This window comes from Charadrius vociferus, unplaced genomic scaffold (genome assembly GCF_000708025.1).
Source record: "Charadrius vociferus isolate BGI_N301 unplaced genomic scaffold, ASM70802v2 scaffold112, whole genome shotgun sequence".
Taxonomy (NCBI): Eukaryota; Metazoa; Chordata; class Aves; order Charadriiformes; family Charadriidae; genus Charadrius; species Charadrius vociferus.
This window is the reverse complement of record NW_009647011.1, coordinates 110,398-131,143: the sequence shown is the minus strand read 5'-3', so window position 1 is coordinate 131,143 and position 20,746 is coordinate 110,398. Positions and strand designations below refer to the sequence as shown.

The following is a 20,746-nucleotide window of genomic DNA, read 5'->3' as shown; positions in this document are numbered from 1 at the left end:
CTTTGCCTAACAACAGTCTTATTCTTGGCAATCAAGTTCCATCTACAGAAGCCTTTCATGTTAGAGACATATCCCACATGTGAGTTATTGTTACAATTCAATAAATACTTTACAAAAATAATGCTAGCTTTTTAAAAAATTAAGACATTTTAACTCACCAATAGTTCCTCCCAGACAGCTTCCCTAAAGAATAGCTTCTTCTGTAGGACACTGTGCACTCAGCATACGCTAAATGGGGAAAGGGGCTGGTTGCATGCTTTACCTTGGGGAACTCAGATGTGTATTCCACTTTTCCTGTTCTTTAAAAAAATAAACCTCTTTCTTTTAAGAAAAGAAAGAAACAAGCAGATCTAAACACGCTTCGTATTAAAAATTTGAAAGTAAGTGTGAGGTCTTTTTTTTGCTTTTACATGGTTTTCTTCTCTGGCTGTACTCCCCTAAAGACTTACGGCACGCTTAGTTTACAGGTAGCTGCCCTGAAGATCCGCTCCCCAGCATAAGACACAGGCCCTGACAGCTGTAGCTCTGTATCTGACATGTCTCCAGGAGTGGGCCATTTGTAACTCTTGCAGAACCACTGCATCGGACTTCCTCTGCTCCGTAGGAAAACCACAGGTACGTTTCCCTGCCAGCCTACGCCAGACAGACTGCAAAGACCTGAGCTAGAAGGTAACAAGAAGAATTCCAAGAAAAAAATTGCTAATAACTGTCTATATTCACTTTTGAGCATTAACACTTCCAAAAAAAATATTTCTTCCTTTCTTAGATATGACTAGTCATGAAATCGATTATAGAGCAAACTGATGCTTTAGGTGCATTAATCTTGTAAACCGTTCCCATATGGAAAACTACATTCTTCAATCCTGTTGTTTATAACAACTTTTAAATATGTGCCCTCCTCAGCTGGGGCCTTCGGGTTTGATGGTGACGGCAGCTGCCCCCCTCCCCTGCCCCCCTCACACTTATGTTACAGTTGGGGAATAAAATGAAATGCACATTATTAAATGAACGTTATTGCAGTATAAAATCCTACCAGGACAAGTTTTATGTATGGCTGTATGTAAAAATAGGTGTGTGTGAGACAGAGATATGTGTTTATAAATTACACACACTATGAAAAATACTTATGTATTATATTACAACTATATACATTCATTAGAAAGAAACTGATCAACCCCTGTGAAGGAGACAATGCAGCAGCCGTTATCAGTTCTTTGGCATCCAGGAAACGAATGCTATTTTGTGTCTGAAGAGGAGGAAAATCTCAGTATTCCCTCGCTTCTTGAAATTGCTTGTAGTAGTCTTCATCTGAAGGGTTTTCTGTACACTTCTGCCCATTGTTTGGAGGCCGTGCTTCATTGTATCGGCTCCAGTCACCTTTGCATATAATCCAAGGCAGAATGTCCACTTTGTAATGGAGTTCTGCTGAGAATTCGATGCTGATCAGGTTTGGTGTACCCGCCCCTTTCCCTCTGGTAATCAGCTGCATGTTATCATCATAGCAGCAGTGCTGTGCGGCAAGCGTTGTGCTTTCCAGAGAGAGCATGGAGCGGATGCAGTATCGTGCAGTGGGCTTATAGATCTCCAGTTTTTCCTTTGGACCACTTGCATCTTTCCAGCGAAAGTTTTTCCTCTTAATTCGATCATAGATTTCAGCAGTGCTGTACGCAACTTCTCTGGGGTAGGAGCATGGGCAGCTGGGAAGATCATTGACCACTTTGTGCATATATTTCTTTAAGAACTCACTTTTGCAGCTCATCCATCTTTCGCAGCTATCAGTATCTGTTGAAGGGCAGGAAATGGAAACTTAAGATACATTACACAGCATCCCAGTTCGTATGATCAGTGATAACAAATGAGTAAAGTGTAACTGTTCAGCACCAGTGCTTTGCTTAAGAAAGAAAGGGCAGGCAAAGCTTTCCTCCCTGCCTGCAGTGCGTTCATGTGCTGTCTTGTCAGATAAAGAACTCACATATGCGACTGACTTCAGCAGTGCTAATCTGTATTATAGTGCAGCACCATGCCAGTAGGAATCTCTGACATTTTTTCTACCCGGCAAATTCTAATTAACCTAATCAATATCCCCATGAAGCAGAAGAGAGACTCTCATGGGTTTACAAGCGACAGAACTGAAATAGGAAAATCACAGTGATATGATGCCAGTCTCCAGTTTAAACCCCTAGTCCACACACTCACCTCGTAGGGACAGCAGATTCAGATATTGAAGGATTACATTGCTCTTGACGCTAGCAATGCCAACATGGCAAGCAAGGCCTGGATTACCTTTTCTGAAATTCATTATTAAGGCCCTAATTCAGTCTTTCTTTCAACTAACAAATACTTTTTTTCTATTTGGTCTCCATCTTCCCAAAGGGGTATTTCAAGCAGCTGTAGTTCAAACACGGAGACTGACATCTTAGCTGCAAATGCAGCCAAAAGTGATTCAAATTCTAAAAGGGCATATGTGACATAATATCAGAGCGTCTGTACATTAGAAGGATTTAATGGCACCAGAGTCATGACTTATAGCTGGGATTAAAGAGATTTATAGACTAGTAGCATATTTAATGCTGGCACTTTATTATTTTGCAAGTCTTGGGAGAATCCAGTTAAACGTCCCCTACCTAAAACATTATTTCATGTGTCTGTATCATGTTACGGGCTTTCAAGAAAACCCTGCACATCTTGCTTGTCACTCACTTAACAGGATTCTGGAGTAAGGCAAAGACTGGGACCTAAAACTCTTACAGCAAACATTCTTGCAAGATATTTACTTAGTGATCCGCGTCCTGTTTGTCTATCTCCTTAAAGAGTCCTATACCAGCTGTCATTAACTATTGTGCTCTACCACCATAGGAGGGAGGTGCTGGATCACTTTATTTATCCAATTAGTCCAGCATCCAGTGTCTAAGAGTGGCCACACTATGGTTTCATTGGAGGGATGAAATCAGAACATTGTAGAGGTTGGACTGGTTTCAGATAGATCAGTATCGAGCCATGCCCTATAAAATTGCTTTGGCTAGCCTCACTGCAGCGCGCACAGTTATAAACGCTATGCTCATAAAAGTCATTGTCATTTCTTCTAATATGACAGCTGTACCTAAAATGCTTTTACAGTATCTTCCATTTGAGGCTATTTCAGCAAAATGCTAAACAGTGTTTGATTTTTTTTCCGTCCATTAGTGTGGAACTTTACAGCTATTTCCTGAACTAGGACAGAGATTCACCATTTGGTAATGAAAGAAGCACAGAAATTTGCTAAGACTTAAGAGGAGAAAGATTCTATGACAGAAGCAAGCTAAGGTTCAGATCGTAAACTCAGGCAAGATAATAAATGGCCGTTATTACTGACATTTTTAATGGGAAACTCAAAATCTTGGTCCCGCAGCTAGAGTCAAAACAGGAGAATCTAAGGAAGTCTCTTATCTATTACTGAAAGATTGACTAGGCTGCTTACCAACTTCAAACAGTTTGGTAGCGTTGAAGTCTTCACTTCCTGCAAGTAAGCTCACTTCTGTGGCAGCTGTCCGGAAGGTATCTTCGATCCCTAAGACAAACAGGTGTCAGTGGTGCTGTTTTCCTATCAAAACACAATGCAATCAACTGCTTCCCTTCCATCCCCTCCTTCCCCAGTGCTTTTGTTTGGCAGGGAAGTAATCTGAAGTTGCTGCTGGAGGGAGTGTTCCTTTAAAAGGACAATGACCAAGGAATCTGTGGTGTTAGGAAGATAAAGCCCAAAGGTCAAAAGTTTTCAACTTTTAGAGCTTAGATTACATTTAAGCAACAAACTGGTCAGTTATGAACCCTGTGCAGGGGCAGCAGTGAGGGCACCAATTTTGTTCCTCCTCTTCCTGATGCAAGGCTTGCCAGTATCTCCCAGTAATTCAGGTAGGAGCTTTGCACACACTTCACCAACAGCCACCTGGTCAGCTTTGTCACCAGCATCTTCTCCAGAGCATGTATCGCAAGTGACCGACAAGACAAAAAACAAGTGTCCTAATGGAAGCTCTAAAGCCCCGAGTAAGATGTTCTAAAACAGAGCAACATAGAATCACAGAATCCTTATGGCTGGAAAAGACCTTTAAGATCAAGTCCAACTGTCACCTAACTCTACCAGGCCCAGTTCTAAACTGTGTCCCTGAGCACTATATCTATACGGCTTTTAAATACATCCAAGGATGGTGATTCAACCACTTCCCTGTGCAGCCTGTTCCAGTCTTTGGTAACCCTTTCAGTGTAGCAGTTTTTCCTAATGTCTAACCTAAGCCTGAAGACATAACTGTATGTGGGCAACCATTTTTCAGGAAGTACGAAGAATCACAGAATGTTTTGGGTTGGAAGGGACCTTTAAATGTCATCTAGTCCAACCCCCCTGCAATGACAAAGATAAGAAGACGCTATTACGCGAAGACTGGTGCTTGTTGGTCTCTCCCAGTGCTAGGGAGTTGAAAGGTGTGAGTAGGCTAGAGATAAATAACCTCGCCAATTAATCCCATCCCCCACCACCTATATCAAATAAAGTATCAGCATCTTCAAATATCAGGATCTTTCAACAACCTCCAGTCACTGTTGGCTATCAGTAGAGCGAAACACATTGCCAGAAAGTGCCAGAATTGATCTGGCCAAAGTAAACATCCTTTCATTGCTCCTTTAGTTTGGCCTACCTACCAGCCTAATGTTTCTCTGCTACGTAGCCTTAGAACAAATGTCTCTTCAAAGAAGCATTTGAACAGGTTTGGGGTATTTTCCCCCTCCATTGAATTAAAGACCTCCAAAGAGAGCAGAAAGCTCTTTAATACATGACAGCTATATGGTTAATAATGAAGTCTGTTCACCATCCATCTTCTTGCCAAGGAACTTTCTCCTGATCTCCTGAACTGGGGCATAATAGTGGCTTGCAAAGCTTCAAAACAGCCTCAGGCTGCTTTTCAATAAAATTATCATAGGGTTTTGCCTTAACTACAGCAGTAGATGCAGAATAATAGATACCCAAGAACCCATTACAAGGCAGTAATTCACTGCTGGAATTATAAACAGCAGAAGCTGAGCTTTGCCCTTGTAATTTTAAAAATGTCAGCAGAGCCTCAAAGAGGGAATATATTTTGCTTGCTGATCGTTGGGGGTCTGTTATATGACATAATATATTCTTTCAAGTTTGCCACTGTTTGATGCTAGCTGGTAATAAATACTGGAGAATATAACTGGGGGCTACGTGCTTTCTTCTGGAATTAACCCCTTATTATTGAGGTTTTAGGATGTATGACAGCGTCCAGCAACATTTTTCCCCTGAACTGCCTAGCAGCCCTTACCTGGCAATGGATGCACACATCTATCTGCGAGTGAGAAGCTTCTCTCCAGCTCTCTCACTTGAGGCTCCTAAGTCTTCTCTCCAGCACTGCTGACGTTTCACTTCCCATCAAAAAAACCTGACCTCCAGTTTAAGAATTTCTGTCTTTCTGAGTCATTAAGTAAACTCAGTGAAATGCATACCACCACGGCATGTGTTTTTACTTCTCTCCGATCTTGGGAAGTAATGACATTGCATATATCCCATGCATTGTGGCAACTGCTGCATCACTGCATTACACACTTGCCTAAATCCAAATACACAGCAGCATTTAAAGAACATCACGGGAAACTTTTCCGTAGCAGCTTTAAATTTTTATGACATAGGTTTGAGTGCTCGGCCCTGCTTTCACCAAAGCAAAAACTGCGTGATGGTAAGGACACCTCCATCACTGGCATTTAATGTCTGTAGATGGGTAGGAGCTGCAGTAAAGCTCTTTGGCCGTATCCTTTGAGTACATTCAACCCAAAACTGTATGTTCCTTCATCCCATGATGCACAGCTGTTGCAGGACCAAACTTGCTGTTTTATAATTCTCCAATTATGAAGCAACATGTAATGAAACAGAGATGACATTTCCACCTTAACACTGACTTTCTAGGACAGGAAATTTTGTAGCTTAATGCCCAATGAACCCAAAATCTCTGGAGTGAAACGCAAAGCAGGTATTTAAAGTAATACTCATGGAGTCTTAAAGCAACTCTGTATACAATAAGCATAAAACTTAAAAGCCATAGAACTGGTGGGGAGCTACTTGTTCACAACACAGTCATGCCCATTCACTGCACAGCAAAATACGAGTTCGCTGAGGTAATGGTCAGCACAGCTGTTTTGAAATTCTAAAATTAATACAAATTTGTTTCAAGACAGTAGATTACACCCTTTGGAATACAAAATGTACTGTGCACAAAAATGACTGCCATAACCTAAAAAAAGCCTGTATTTGTCTTTTAAGTCCCAGGGGAAAGCAGACTGCATCTAGCAGCATATTATTACTAGCAAAGAACCTGCCATTTCATAAATGGCCTTGACTCTTCCCACCGAAACTCCTACCTCGCCAGGGAACAACCGGGCCCTGGGCTTTGTGCCCGGGAGGGCTCTCCTCCCCACCCCGACTGCCTCTCCCTGCTCCCCTCTGACGCATTCACGTGAACCTGATCACACCTGGGCAGTTGGGCCTGTCGCAGGTCCGCGACTCCGTGGCAGTGCAGGCGTACCCGCAGGACCTCGTCCGCTTCTGATTGCCACTCCCGCAGGTGACGCTACAAAGGGACCACGGGCTCCAGTCTCCCTCACCATCAATATAATCTGTGCAAGAACAAAGATGAGGAAGGAAATGAAGAAACAAAACTCCTACTACCCAAAACTACTGTGTAGTGTTTTTTATTAAGAAGGCAAAACAAGAATGGGATCCAGATGTCTCTACCTGAAGCTTGGGCTAAACGCCAGGCATAAGCCTGCTGTTTAAATGGTTTTCACACTTGATGCTCCTCAGGGAAATGCACGCAACATTATTTGAAAAAATATTTCCTTTCTCTTTTGACCTTTTGGCAGCTGAGAATCCTCAGCTGCAAAGCTGGGTCATGAACTAACAGTACACATCTATTCACATCATTTCCCTGTATATAGGAATATGTTTTCTGACCACAGACTAATCAGGCACAGGATAAATGAAGTTTTCTTTTTCTTCTTTGCAAAACGCACTGCAAGAGCACAACAATACTCAATTAATTTTTAGGACACAACAGCTGTTGGACTACGGGAGGCTGAGGGTCATGCGTGAAAATTGTAATTTTGTTTTTCAGTCCCTTGAACAGGAAACAGGTATTACAGGAACACTTCCATGAATATACGGAACTGCATATGCATCTTGCACCCAGAACAACATACAATTTGTAGTGTTTCTTGTGAATTATTAAATAACATCAAATCTGTCTGTTTACTAGCAGGAACCTTCTGAAAACGAAACACAACTTTATTCTCTTCTGGTAGCCAGCCAAGGGCAAAGGTCACCAAGTCTGCACCACCACTGTAAGTATCTAAACCCCTTAGAACCAGTCTCCTTTGTTTGCTGAGTTAACTGTTGGACATCCCACCTTGTGAGGCCACTAAATGGAGTACATGAACCAATCCCAGTTCTCTTGCCTTCCCACTTGCCTCCCCAGCTGAGTACTGTCTCTTGCTAGGGAACATCTGGCTTAATGGCTTTCTCTGCAATCTACAGGAGATGTTTAATCCCTGTGATGATAACTTGCAGCCTTTGCTCATTTGGGTTTAACCAGCACTGGTAGCAAAGCAAAATCGGGTGTAGTGACTCTGAGCCAGCCCTGCTCTGCAGCTATAGGCTGAACGTGTATGTACAGGCAAGACACAGGGCCAGATCCCTGCCTGCACTGGCCTCTGTGCTACACGCGATTCCCGCTGCCCCCCCACTGCCATGCTGTCTGTGCGCTTCCTGAGCTGGTTAGTAGAACACGTAACTTGATTTGTACCATATGTAATGACTGATGACAACTCTGTGGGGTGCTATTAAACATTTATTGCCAGGAGTATGGGAAGGTTATATATCTCACTTGTAGCAAGCTGCCTAGATGCGAGTTCCTCGTGGCAGGGACCTTATGTGCTCTTCCTCCTTTTCTTACACTGCTGCGTTTGGGAAGCCACCACACTTCAATCAGGTGTCCATGGTGTGATGTGGGTGGGCACATGGCTACTGTTTGTGTGCAAAGACCCACGATTCTGGGGCTTGCCAACAGGTGGGCACTACAGCAGCCTAAACAGGTGTCTTAGGACAATGTGATCTGCCCTTTCTCCCTGGCCCTGCTCTTCTTTCCAGCTGCTTTCCAACTCTGAACTTTTTTCTCCATGTGGCTGACGAGGAAGAGGGAGGGTGTGCAGGCTTGTCAAAGAGCCCAGCCTGGGAGGCCCAGGAAGTGTGGGCACAGCTGTGCGGTGCTTTTTGGCAGGGGCAGGATGAGGGAGATAGAGCTGTGAAACGTGGGAAGAGGGCAATGGCTGGAACGAGCATAAAAGCCCCATATGGGCAGGATCTGCTGCTACATCCTCTGGCCAAGGCCAATGGCACACGACATTTTAGGTTCGTCAGAAGGCCAGGAGTCTCTTCCAGTTAGTAGGGTGCTCTGGTGTATGGCAGAGAGCTCTAGGATAATTTTTAGGCCTACCTACCTAGTGTTTATCCTGCATTACGAAGCACACATTATCTACTATTAAATATATGATGTTAGATTTTCAGCTGGAGCGCAACCTGTTCTTCCTATTTTATATATTTGTAATTCTTACTATTTTTTTCCAACCACAATTATTTGTGAAAGCAATTTTATTTTGCCTAAATGAACAACTAGCTAATGTATGAATTCTTGGCAATAAAGTGTGCCCACAAGTGTACAGGTGTAAAGAAGGGGTAGACTTTAATCTTCTGGCCACAAAATTTAATACCTATGTATGTGTTCAAATACACCGTTCCACAAAAAGTCTCTCGCATTGTTAAGGCTCTAGGACGTAAAGTTAACCAAAACAGGGGAAAAATAAGACAGAATCAGTGCATGACAGCCCCTCTGCAGAATCTTGGGAACGCAACAGAAGTGCCAGGGTAAAATTACTGTGGCTTTGAAACCCTGCTCTAACTAAACATCTGTATTTACGAACAACTAAAATCCGGGAGGCTCTGAGCTACCTGTGAGCATACGTTAGCTCACCTCCTGAGTCATTCCCACGCGAATAGTTACGGCCCCCTGGGGCAGCGAATAACTGTAGCTCCTCTCCGTTTCTAATTTCTGCAACTGTTGAATGAAACAAGCTGAAAACAATTGTTTTCGCCATGACACATCTGGAAGAGAATTACACACGCAAATACACAATGTTCCTGCTGCATATGCCACTCCCCACACATGCACCAACATAATTCATCTTATTTGTGTATCCACCAAATACTACGACGTTTTAGATGTTGCTTATTTATCCAATAATTATATTTGAGTTCCCAAACCACCGCACGATTCTAAATTCGTACGTATCCTTACTCTAAAAATAAATATGAAACCTTGTTTCCTTTGCTTTTAAAAAAAGTACACTTAGGACTAAAAAAAGGTCCTCTTATGGGATAACTGGTATGATTTTCAAGATTATAGAGTTACTAGTGGAATGCAGCTACCACAGTACAGCTTGTGCATCTGCACAGATTTGTATTTAAAAGCTGATGAACAAAAGCCACATGTTGAAAAATTCTATTTTGCTTGGCCTACTCTCAGCGATGCCTCACCATTCTCATTTCCCCCAAACTCGTTTTTACAATCCCAAGATGCCCATAAGAGGCCTGGAACGCGAACTTACCATACTCTGGCTGCTCCTTGGACTCAAATGTCCGGTGACTGGGTGCATGACTATCCCACCCACCGAGAGGGTTGAGGAAGTTGCTGTCCTCAGTAGCGCTGTCATACTTGTAGTCCTGGTCACCGCTGCTCATGCGAGTCAAGGTGGAGGACCTCTGCCACCAGTTTCTCCAGTCAGGTGATGGGACTGGCCAGCTAGGCTTGCTGCCCTCTTTCTGCAGATCCTTGTCTGTCTCGGCGTCGGGGCCATCCACCACTTCAATGGTAACCTAGGGGATTCGAAATAGACCAGGCTGTCTGTCAGCATCTCCTCCTAGTCAGTGGGACACTTTCTATACAGCGAAGACAAACGACTGGTGTTGCCTTGCAAAGGGGCTGTGCAATACTGTAGGGTTCGCATGTTGTAAACCACATGTGGATTACTGAGCCCAGAGATATGCGGCGGCTGAGTGATTCCTTCTGCTACCTCTGCTGAATCAGACCTTGGAACAAAGGCTAGGAAAAATCCTCCACAAAATAATAACCCATGCTGTGCCCAAAACCTTTGCAGCAGAATTTTCTGCCTTATGGGGAAAAGATGTTTAAACCCGAACATACATGACAAGGAAAAAGAAAACCAAATCTGTTATGCTCATTACACTGAGGCTGACTTTGAGGCAAGCATGAAGCACACCAGCGTGCCGAGCCTGTTCCAAGGACCTGGACGGAGTCAAGACAAGGCTAAGTCCACAAGTGCAAAGGTGGAAGAAGATGCAGCGCCCAGGGTCTCCAGCGGGTCTGCATCTGCCTTGCCCTCTAGCGGCAGCTCAGCCCGTCCCCCTGCACGGCCTCCCCGCAGCACCAGTGTTTCCATCACACCGCGGCGTGGGCTGTCACCGCTATGAGAAACCGCACTCAGCAGTGACGAGACCCAGCGGCTCTTTCAGCCATCGCCGAGTAAGTCACTTGCTGCTAAGCCCTCTGAAGTAGGTCCTCCTTCTGTGCTGGAGAGTATAATGATATACAACCCATTTACGGTTTCTACAGAAGCCCAGAGCCGAGATTAGAAGAATGCTACCCAATTCCCTCAGACATCATGAATGTAAATATACTTCTGCATAGGGACAACCCTTGATTACTCCTTTTCTGTGCTGAACAATGTGTAATTATCAAACTCTTGCACAAATACTGTGCGTGCATCTAGGTGGCTATTTAGGTAGAAATAGGAACTAGCCATCAGAAACCTGGGCTCTATGAGTCCTGCAAGCATAATGTGGCCACAGCTAAATCATAAAATGCTCTGATGCTTTGTGCTAATGTGATTCAGTGATTACACTGGACTTGCTAAACAGCTGTGATACAGAAGTGACTATCAGATAGACCTATAATGTTTAATAGGTACGGAGGTATTCTTCCTGTTTTACAGAGTCGCAAAGCAGTCTTTCAAGACAGTACTCCATGAAAACTGGGTTGTGTAAAACCAGGAAAAACAGAATAAGGTGCTATTATGCTAAAAGTCATTTACGTGGCTCTATGGATTTGCATTTTGGGGAAAAGGTTTAGTTTTATACAATTGTTGTCGGTACAATCACAAGACACACACAAGAAAAAGAAAGAAAAGAGTGTCTCTGTTTCTTCAGCTACCTGTGATCCACAGAAGAGTGCGAGGTGGGAAGCAAACCAGAACTGCTGCCGTAGCTTCGTAGCTGCAGACACAGCTGCACAGGCAAGACAGTCCCACGCATCCTTTTTTGGAGAAAGGAGATTTTGCATCTATTTCATGCTCTGTATTTGACCATAGACCAAGCCATTGAAATGAAACAACTTTGAGGCTACTACTGGGAGCTCCACTGGGAGAAAGAACTAGAGGGAGAGAAAGTGCAGTTGTCAGCCTAATAGCATCTTTGCACAAGAGATATTTTACTCCCAGACTAATCATTCCAGGAATTGGAATGATTACTTCATTAAACCTCAGTTTCTACAGACCAAGAATTAAAATGGATTTCATAAGTTTGAAAACATCAGGGTTAGTTCAGGGATTCAAAATTGTTGCATCTATCCAAGCAAAACAGAGTTTTCACAATGAGTGAAAGGAAACAGTGTTACTGAGCGGCCAGTCACAGGGCTTTAGTACTGCCCACATGAAAACTAGTATGACTCTAATACTTTAGTAGCGAGCATTTTTAAGACCACATGAACTTTGTAAGCAATGACTCAGCAAAATGGGGGAAAAAATCTCTCAAAATCATTCCCTTTGCTTTGGTAATCTGTAGTTATATGATAGTGATTCAGAATGACCTTGCATTATTTCAGCCAGGTACAGTTTGAAGAACCACAGGGATTTGATTTAAAATACTTATTCAGGACGTCAAGTCAGTTTAAGCAAAAGAAGGTTTGTCGGGACAGAGGAACTTCTGTTGCGCAAAGTGCTACGCTGGGGAAGAGAGGCAGGTGTCACGTACAAACTTCCAGGCTCATGAGACCTCATCAGACCTCCAACAGCACTGCCACTAACTTACTTTCAAGACGTGTCTGTGCAATCAGATATCCCACTTCAGTCTGTGTTTACTACCAAGGAGGCTTATTACAAAGGCCTGTAAAATGAGTTTTTCAACACGCAAGACTTACCCTGCAACAAAAATGTCCTACATCTGGCTTAGAACTAGCTAACATGGAACAAACTGGGAAACCACAACCCATTGGGGTGACCCAATGCCCAGTGCTTCTTTCAGTGGTATCTGGGCAGGGGGGAAGGAGTTCTTCCACTCTGCCTCTCTCCTCTCCAGCATACTGTAAGTCACTTTGCAGTACTAGAGTGCCTTGTCAGCCAGGAAACAGAGGTTGAGGCCTCAGACTTTATTCCAGTTAATAATCCCTTTGTCTTAAAGAGAAGTCTGGGGAAAGGAGGCATCAAGATAAGATCCACCCCAGCGTAGGCAGGTTTTTTAAAATAGCCTATTTAAAAAATGAACATAACAAAATCCAATGTGATAGTCTCACACACACCTGTATTTCTCTCTCCCCCGTTTTAAGCTTTGATTACCGAGTTGTTTGTTTAACATGTGGCATAAAAAAACACAGAGGGAAAGAAACTGTTTCAAGAATCCCGGGATTGTGTGAACTGCCACTTCAGTCAAGTCTGGTTCTGTTAGTTTTCAGAGACTCAACTGTGCTCTGCCCAGCCCTGCTTAATGTACCTTCCAGAGGCAGGGAGCAAATCAGTGCGTAATCCTAGTAATCCCTCCATGGTATGGCCCAAAAGCTAGGGCAGAGGCGTGAGAAAAGGCTGCTGCTTCAGGTGAGCAATTGCTCCCCTATCCCAGCCTAAAATTTGGAAAAATCAGCATTCACTGAATTCTTCTCAGTACTTACAGCCAGCCTTAACAACAGCCCATGACTATACAAATACAAATACATATACATATATATGATACACAAACATGTATCTTGTTTGATTGGTTTCTATACTGGGGGTTGTTTATAAAAATGAAAGAAGAAATGAGATTTAGAAATAGTGTCATTAAAAATGGGCATTTAAAGCAGCTCTGGAAAAGCTTTCATGCTGTATAACTTACTCCAACAAAACACGTTCTCTCAAAAACTAAATAGACCTAGTTTAGTATTCCTATCTTGGAGACTGTTTTAAAGACTTCATTTTCTCTGATTTCTTCTTCCAGTGATTATCAAAACTGTAAAGATTGTTTATTTTTTTTCTCAAGCTTCCCAAAATATCTGTGGTCACATGGTTCCTGTATAAATCTTCAATCATCTCCAAAAGTATTCACATCTAAAACGAAGCCACTTCTATGGTTGTGTGAGCTGTAAATAAGGATGTTCCTCTAAAAATTGTTAAAAACAATTGGCACAGGTACATTAAAACAACAGAGTCGCACTCAATTTCTAACGAAACAAATGTATCAAGCACAGATGTCTTCAGACACCAACATCCAATTTTCTCCTGGCCAAAAATATACAGAAGATAAATATTTTCCCTGCCTGTTGGAGCGCACAAAAAGTTCTGTGTACTTCGTCCTGTTTACTGAGACAATGTTTCTGAATTCACTTTAATGCTGTAAACATTGCCCTAAGCAACTGGAAGATTATGTTTCAGGAAAAACTACACTTGCAATATTGTGCAAGCAGTGGATTCTATGACATTCCTATCCTCTGTTTCCTTCGTGCAACTGATGCAAATTTTCAATGCAGAACTTGCCACTCTGTAAAGGTGCATATGTGCACATCAGCAATGAGCAAACTACGACAGCAGAACAGAAATGAGTTCGTTGTAAGATACTGAAATGTTAAGTTCGGGTTTACACAACATAACAACTTCAGTTAAAAATTAGATCAGCAGTGACACCAAATTACTTCCGGTAATGTCACGACAGCTCACTTGGAACAGTTTTCTGGACTTGCTGAAAGGAAAGTGAAGGACCCTCAAAATTTGCTGGCAGTGAAGAAGATAAATACAAATTTCAGGATTGAAGTCACGTTATGTTGCCAATCCTAGTTGCACTCTCTGATGGGCTCAACTGAACCCCAGAATTAAAAATCTGATCCTAAACCCAGCTCTGAATTTTGCACTCTGCAACGAGCTTGGTACACCGTGACATTAAGAAACCTGTACAGAGGTAATAACAGCCCTGATACATTGAGAGTGGTTTAACCATGGCCCTCTGGCACCCTGCTCTGCCTAGACCAGTCTCTCCAGCTTGCTAAGGGGACTAGCTAGTTCCTGGCACGGCTACATCGCGTCTGCGGTGCTGCAGCTGGCTCAGGGAAGCAGGCATGCTAACCGGGGAGATGGTCGTGGGAGCTGGGAGTCCTCCACAGTACAGACCCAGCCCAAGGACCAAGAAAGTCAAAATGTGCTCTCTGCTTTTCTGGGTGTTAATTTAACCATAGAGACAATTACTTTGCTAATACCTTAAACTACTAAGCCTTAGAGGCATTACAAGCAATAAACACTACTGGAGCCCTCCGATTCTTACCGTGCTGGATTAGGGATGAAATGTAATGGTCAGAGCTCAGTGTCAGATACCGCTGAGTCTTTTGTGACAACAACAAGAGGGTGTCGCCTTCCAATGCAGTGAAACCAGCAGCTTCAAATGACAAATATAAATGCTACCAAAAAAATACATCTGTGTTAAAAGTGACATGATATAGATGGAGGTGAAGTAAATGGCCATGGATGAACCCAGATAAGAGCTGGTTTGAAGTCTGCAGTTCTTTTTTCGAAGCAGATCATACAGCCTTTTTCCTCTGTAGTTGTGTATGTTCCCAGAGTGGGTGGTTCTGTGTAGATGTATTTTTAAGAGAAGGTAGAAACTGAATAAATATCAAAGAGCATAAATAAAGCTAACACAGCAGCACTGGAGTGGTATGACTGGTAGATATGGCCCACAGGCCTCATGTAAAATGATAAAGACAACACATCACCAAGCAGGGCAGCATTAACTTCTGGCTTAACATCACTCCTATCAATTATTGCTAATCCCTTGATTCTCAGCGAGGATACTAATCAAAACAGATTTAACCATATACCATTTCACTTCTGTTTTCCAGGGCACATCAACATGTTTTTTAGGCCAGGAACCCTACCTAACCCTGCACAGTTTCTACTTGGAACCCATCTCCTCATCCAAAATGTTTAACACATCCATCGCAACTGGAACTCACCCAGCTGTGTTTCAGATATACTGGTTGTGAAATTTGATCAAGATTCAAGTTCTCCGAAGAGCATCAATATCAATAAAACGCCCTTGCCTGACAAACAGTAAGGACTTTTCCTTTTTCTGCTCATTTGACACGGGCTCCAGCACTGCTAGGAAAGCAGCAAAGCAGTGAGACAACAGAGAGCAGCGTGCTACCTGTTACAGTACACAACCCTAGGAAACCAGGAGTAAAAGGAAAAGGGGAGGGACAAGAGCAAGAGTTCAGCAAGTTGAAGCACCTGGCTCTTAACAGAGGATCGGCTGCAGAGAAGAGGTTGTAGAAGGCTGGCTGGAACAGTAAGAAAAACCCATCAGAAATGGAAAATAAGCAGGTTCCCATACACCCCCCATGTGACTTCATTCTGTTACCCAGGAGTAAAAGCAATTCTGTCTTACTCTGAATAACCCTGCCCTGAATAACAAGGTCTGCATAGGCATCCCTCGGCCAGTCAAACAAGTGAAAACCTACACGAAAGGGATTTTCCACATGCGAGAGGAAATCCAGGGAAAATGTGATCAGTTTTTGCATCACCTTTCTTTCCCAGAAGTTTTCTGGGCATTGACAGAATAGTTAAAATGACTAAAAAACAAAAGACTCTCAAAAACCCCCAAACCAAACAGCCAGCCTTTGCTCAACAGCAGCTACTGATGTTACCCTCTTCCACCAGTGTGGAAGCAACGCTAAAGCATAAAATAATGGGAGATTTTACAAGGCTGGCCTGCCACAGACAGACCAGCAAGCGTCGTCCTGGTCTTCCATGCAAAGTGTCAAATAGCCTTTCGATTACTGCAGCTCTGACTGTTGTTTCTGAACTGTTGTTTCTGTTTTCTAGAAGGCAGTCTGCTATTTGATTATCACTTGATAAATACAGCAGTAGCCTGGGGACATGCTAATTTTCTTTCTTCCTGTGATGGTGTTCTGATATCCACCACTTCCTCCCTGACAGAGCACACAACCAGGGCATGATACAGCGATTGCTTCTCACAGGGAACCAGAGAAGGAATAGCCGTAAAGACATCTCACTGGAGTATCTTCTCAACCTGCTTTTTCAGGCTGAGTTATATGTGTTTATTAGGTATTTAAAATTTCCAGGTGTAATTACTCTTAAAAATGTTATTTTTGGTCTGTGTAGAGCTATAGTAGTAGAAGGGTAAAGAAGCCGTGGGTCTTTGAGAGGTAAATGTGGCCATTGCACTAGATTAGCACACACAGACTTTTTTCTCCTTTCCAACCTCACTGTCCTACGAGGACTTTTAAATTAACAGCCCCGGGATTGTAACTGACAGGGCCCAAAGCCATTGTGCAAAAAGAAAAATAGATATCAATTCTGCTTTCACCTGCCAAACAGCCAGTGAGAACTCTGCAAGTCAACAAGTGTCATTATTTCCATTCAGGTATGGTATAGTTTAATGAACAAGAATTCACTATAATCCTGTTTTTCCCCAGAGTAGGCCACCTTCTACAACCTTTAGGCAAAGAAATAAACTTTAATTGAGTCTGTGATGAATTAATAGGAGCTTTATCTCCATGAGGCCTGATGTGCTGCAGGACTGTCAACCAGGAACTTAAAGAAGCTTTGTATATCCCTATTTATGCCCCTAAGTAAGCGGACTAAATATAATGCAGAACTTAGGGAGCCTGTTTCTGGAAGAGATGATCCTTGCGCACAAGAGCAACAGGATTAATGTTGCCCAATGTTTTCCAGTTTACAGGACTAGGCTTCCCAGTTCTCCGAGTCCACCAAAACTGCTGACACAGTTGGCTGACACATTTCCAGATCAGGTGGTGGAAAAAGAGGTCAGAGCAGAAGCAGTTACTATAAAGACAAGCTAGGGAAATGTTTCCGTCTCATTTATCTATTCCCCGGGTCTAAACATTAAATGCTGTTACCAATCAGAGAAGGCTTTTGTTTCCTCCTGCCCTCCTCTGCAGTTTACATACTGGTCAAACAGTGATGTTACACTATTTACCTCATGCCACAACCTGGGGCCCCTATCGCTTCCCCACCTTCCCTTCCTACGGCTTTCTGGACGGCTTCTCCTAGCGTGAGGGATGTGTACAGTCACCACATGTTGAAAATGTTTACTGCCTTGGCCCGTCAAGTATTGGACCCGCACTTGATCCAAGTCTGCTGGGCTTCTTAAGGTTGCAAGACGTAACTTGGAGACAGCTTGTTCTCGCCCGATCGTGTTGGTCTCTCACCAACAGATCTATTATATCTTTATGTACGTACTTCTTAGACATATCAAAAGGATGGTAATTTTGTGGGCTGGGGAACTGTAAGAAGCCAGGAATTAATTTAACCAGAAAACCAGTTCTATTAGTGTATTGTTTTTATAAGCACATCGTAGGCAGAACAACATTTCAATTTATTGTTTTGGTTAAAAAAGGCTGCTTATTAATGCCAATTTTGCTTTAAGGCTCTGAATTAAAAACAAATAACTCATTTTTTCCTCTTCCTAATCCTTGAAGTTTCAAGATGCAAGTGGCCTGTAAGAGACCGTTCCAAACCCAAGAACAGTTTGAGGAATAAAATATAACAAAGTTTCTTGCAGACAAATTTTTTTTACTCCAGGCAGCTGCTGCAGAAATTAACTTTAAGTCTCAGTTCCATACAGAGGACTACATTTTGAGCTGAAACTTAAGGATTTGTTTTCTTATAACCTTTGTGTACGGTTGCATTTTATAAAAGTACACCAAAAGAGAATCTGTTCGCAAACAAATTTTGCAACAGAGAATTAAAAACAGAATGTAAAATACCCATTTAATATCAACAAAGAGAATATGTTCTAAAGTGGCAATAGTAAAGATGGCTTTAGTATCATAAATAAGTCTATACTGACACCCACGCTTAGGCAATCAACACTATCCAAAGAGAAACTCAAAAAAAAATTGCAATCTGTGCATTCGCTTAAGACAAAAAGCATATTATATATTATAAGTATTATAGATACAAAACATTATATATGATGTATACTACATTATATGCATTCTCTCTTGGTGCTATTGGTAGAGAGACAGGGTGTCCTGACTGCATGTCATGGAAGCCAGGCTGAAAGTTCTCTTGTTCTCTTGGTTCAGTAAAGTAACTCGTGCAGCTTGTAAAAAAAAAAAAAAAAAAAAAAAATCACACACGAACATAAACTTGTACCTGAATGTTGGGATTCTGCCCATTGATATCTGCTTTTGACAGGTCAGGGAAGTTTGGGAGATCCAGGAGGAAAGATCTGGGTCCATCTCTCTGCAAGGACGTATGCCCGTTTTCCTGCCTGAATCGCTGCTTAGGGAACGGCCGGTGGGCTGCCTGGAGATCAGGGTATTCTCTTCTGTCCTCGGGGTTCAGGGTGAAGCTGTCTTCAGGAGAAGGGTCATCTGCAGTGAGCGTGTTCTGGGGAAAAAAGCAACGCGCTATAACAACAACTGCAAAAGTGTGCAGTCCTGCCAACGCCCCCATCTCCAGCTCCCTGCCAACGAGGGCTGCAGAGCCCATACAGAAAGCTCTGCAGCACACAGACCCACTGCACGTTACTGAAACACACAGGATTTATAACTGCTATTTTCTAGGGTGCTCCTGGGTTTGGCATCTGACTTTTACTGAGATACACTTACAGCAGTGCAAATCTGTAACCATCTGACACAAGACAAAACTGAGTCAGCTCTTCTAAATTCCTGTAACATTCCAGCCTTGCGGTGAGCACCTACACATTGACACAAGTGTCTAACTTAAAGCACATCTGGAAACCTGAGGCTCTGAAGCCACCCCTGGGAAATCAAATTACATCACATCAAATGTCTCCCTAAAATGGTGAAGGGCATCTTTATTATAAATCCTTTCAGTTTGCTTTGTTCCAAAGTGGAGCAAAAACTCTGCTGCTGAGTGCCTATTGAAATTTATGGAATTAAAAGATCCTACCGCTGAACTGGCAACCTCCCCCTCTCTCTCCTCAGTCTGCAGCAACTTCCATCTCCTTGTCTGCGTTCCTCACCCAATTCCTCTGGTCTTGAACATCTGAACCTTCCTTCCTCTGGGATCTCATTTTCATGTTTGCCTAATGGCGGGATTGAATTTCACCAAGTTGTGGGTCAGCGGTTAATGCTTTTGTTATTGTTGAGCGTACTTTTGGTTTTTGTAGTGTATTACGGCAGGCTGCCTTCAAACCAGTAGCACTGCTGCCACTGCCTTTGACCTCACCAAGGAGATACATTTAGTATCAAAACACCCACTCCCTGGGTTAGGACCGGCCTGGGGACTCGGGGAAAAAGCCAGCAGAGAAGTCAAATCTTCTTATGGCTATAAAAAAATGCGTGGGGCAGATTCAGCACAGGTTTTGCTTTTGACTCAGCTGAAAAGCTTTAGGCTTGAGGTCTTAGTATGACTGCCTGGGGAGCTTTTATTTTCAGTTCATAAAGAGACAGCAAGCATGGAGAGGGTAAATGTTAAAGACCTATCTTTTAAAACAAGCACAATTAAAGTGGAATGGCCACATGTGGTTCTGGCTCTACTGAAGTATATTTTTGCCAGCATTTCTGGTTAAACGCAATCTCCATCCAGCTCCCCTGGCTCAAATTAAGCTAGCATACCTTTTGTTCAGCTCACAGCTAGATAACCGTTCCAATGCCTTTCCTTTTATTTTGTGTTTATTTGCTTAGAAGGCTCTAAATTGACCTTTGAAGACATTTTACAATATAATCTGTGCACATAACAGGAAAATATCCAGCGAGTTAAATAAATCAAGATTTAAAAGTTAATCTGGGACTAAGTGCAATCGTCTCAAGGAAAAACTAAGGTGGTTCTCCTCTCCCCTCTCGCTGCACTGCGTTTGTAAAGAGCGAAATCAGATTTAGCAGAATTAATGTTGTCTTGGTGTTTTCATGACGAGAATGGTTACACTTTGAAAGTGCCAAAAGGGTACTTTTGTACATCCACCTACAGCACAGATGCAAAAAAGTTCATTCTGAATTAGTGTACGTGTGCAGTGCTAAAAACGCACGCGCTCCTGACAGCTAAACCAGAAAGCTTCTCTTTGCCGAAGAGCAGGAAGGACTTCCAGATGCCTTTGGTGGGCCACCCATTAACACACCCCTTACCCATACAAAGTAGAAAACAGATCACACAGCAGCAAGCTCTGGGAAACAAAATTGAGGGCCACTCAGCTAAGTTAAGGTTCCTTACCCAGGTGCTAGTGCTGTAACTTAACACTTACCGAATTCAACTGCAAACTTCTTGGCACATGAGGATTAAACGGCTTCTCAGTTATGTCAGACTAACAACAAGGTGTAATTGTGCTGTTATTAAATTACTTCAGACAGGAACCAAATAAAAAGGTGGTACTTAACTACTTTTTCCTGGGGTATCA

At 42.8% G+C, this 20,746-nt stretch overlaps 1 protein-coding gene across 1 annotated transcript; it reads right to left on the bottom strand.

Moving 5' to 3' along the window:
• Positions 1-1,116: 1,116 nt before the first annotated feature.
• Positions 1,117-19,432, bottom strand: ISM1 (isthmin 1, angiogenesis inhibitor). Its single transcript, XM_009895434.1, has 6 exons — positions 19,376-19,432; positions 18,541-18,777; positions 9,697-9,964; positions 6,511-6,654; positions 3,458-3,547; positions 1,117-1,782 (listed from the first exon to the last, which is right to left on the bottom strand). Exons 1-6 carry the CDS (start codon positions 19,430-19,432, stop codon positions 1,265-1,267), a joined length of 1,314 nt encoding a protein of 437 aa, XP_009893736.1. The 3' UTR covers positions 1,117-1,264.
• Positions 19,433-20,746: the final 1,314 nt, after the last annotated feature.

Coding starts and splice junctions, on each gene's coding strand:
- ISM1 (XM_009895434.1), bottom strand. CDS start 19,432: ATGAAAATGAGATCCCAGAGGAAGGAAGGTTCAGATGTTCAAGACCAG. Junction 9,965..18,540: donor GGCAGAATCCCAACATTCAG/GTACAAGTTTAT, acceptor CGAATCCCCTAG/GTTACCATTGAAGTGGTGGA. Junction 3,548..6,510: donor CGACAGGCCCAACTGCCCAG/GTGTGATCAGGT, acceptor TGTTTGTCTTAG/GGATCGAAGATACCTTCCGG.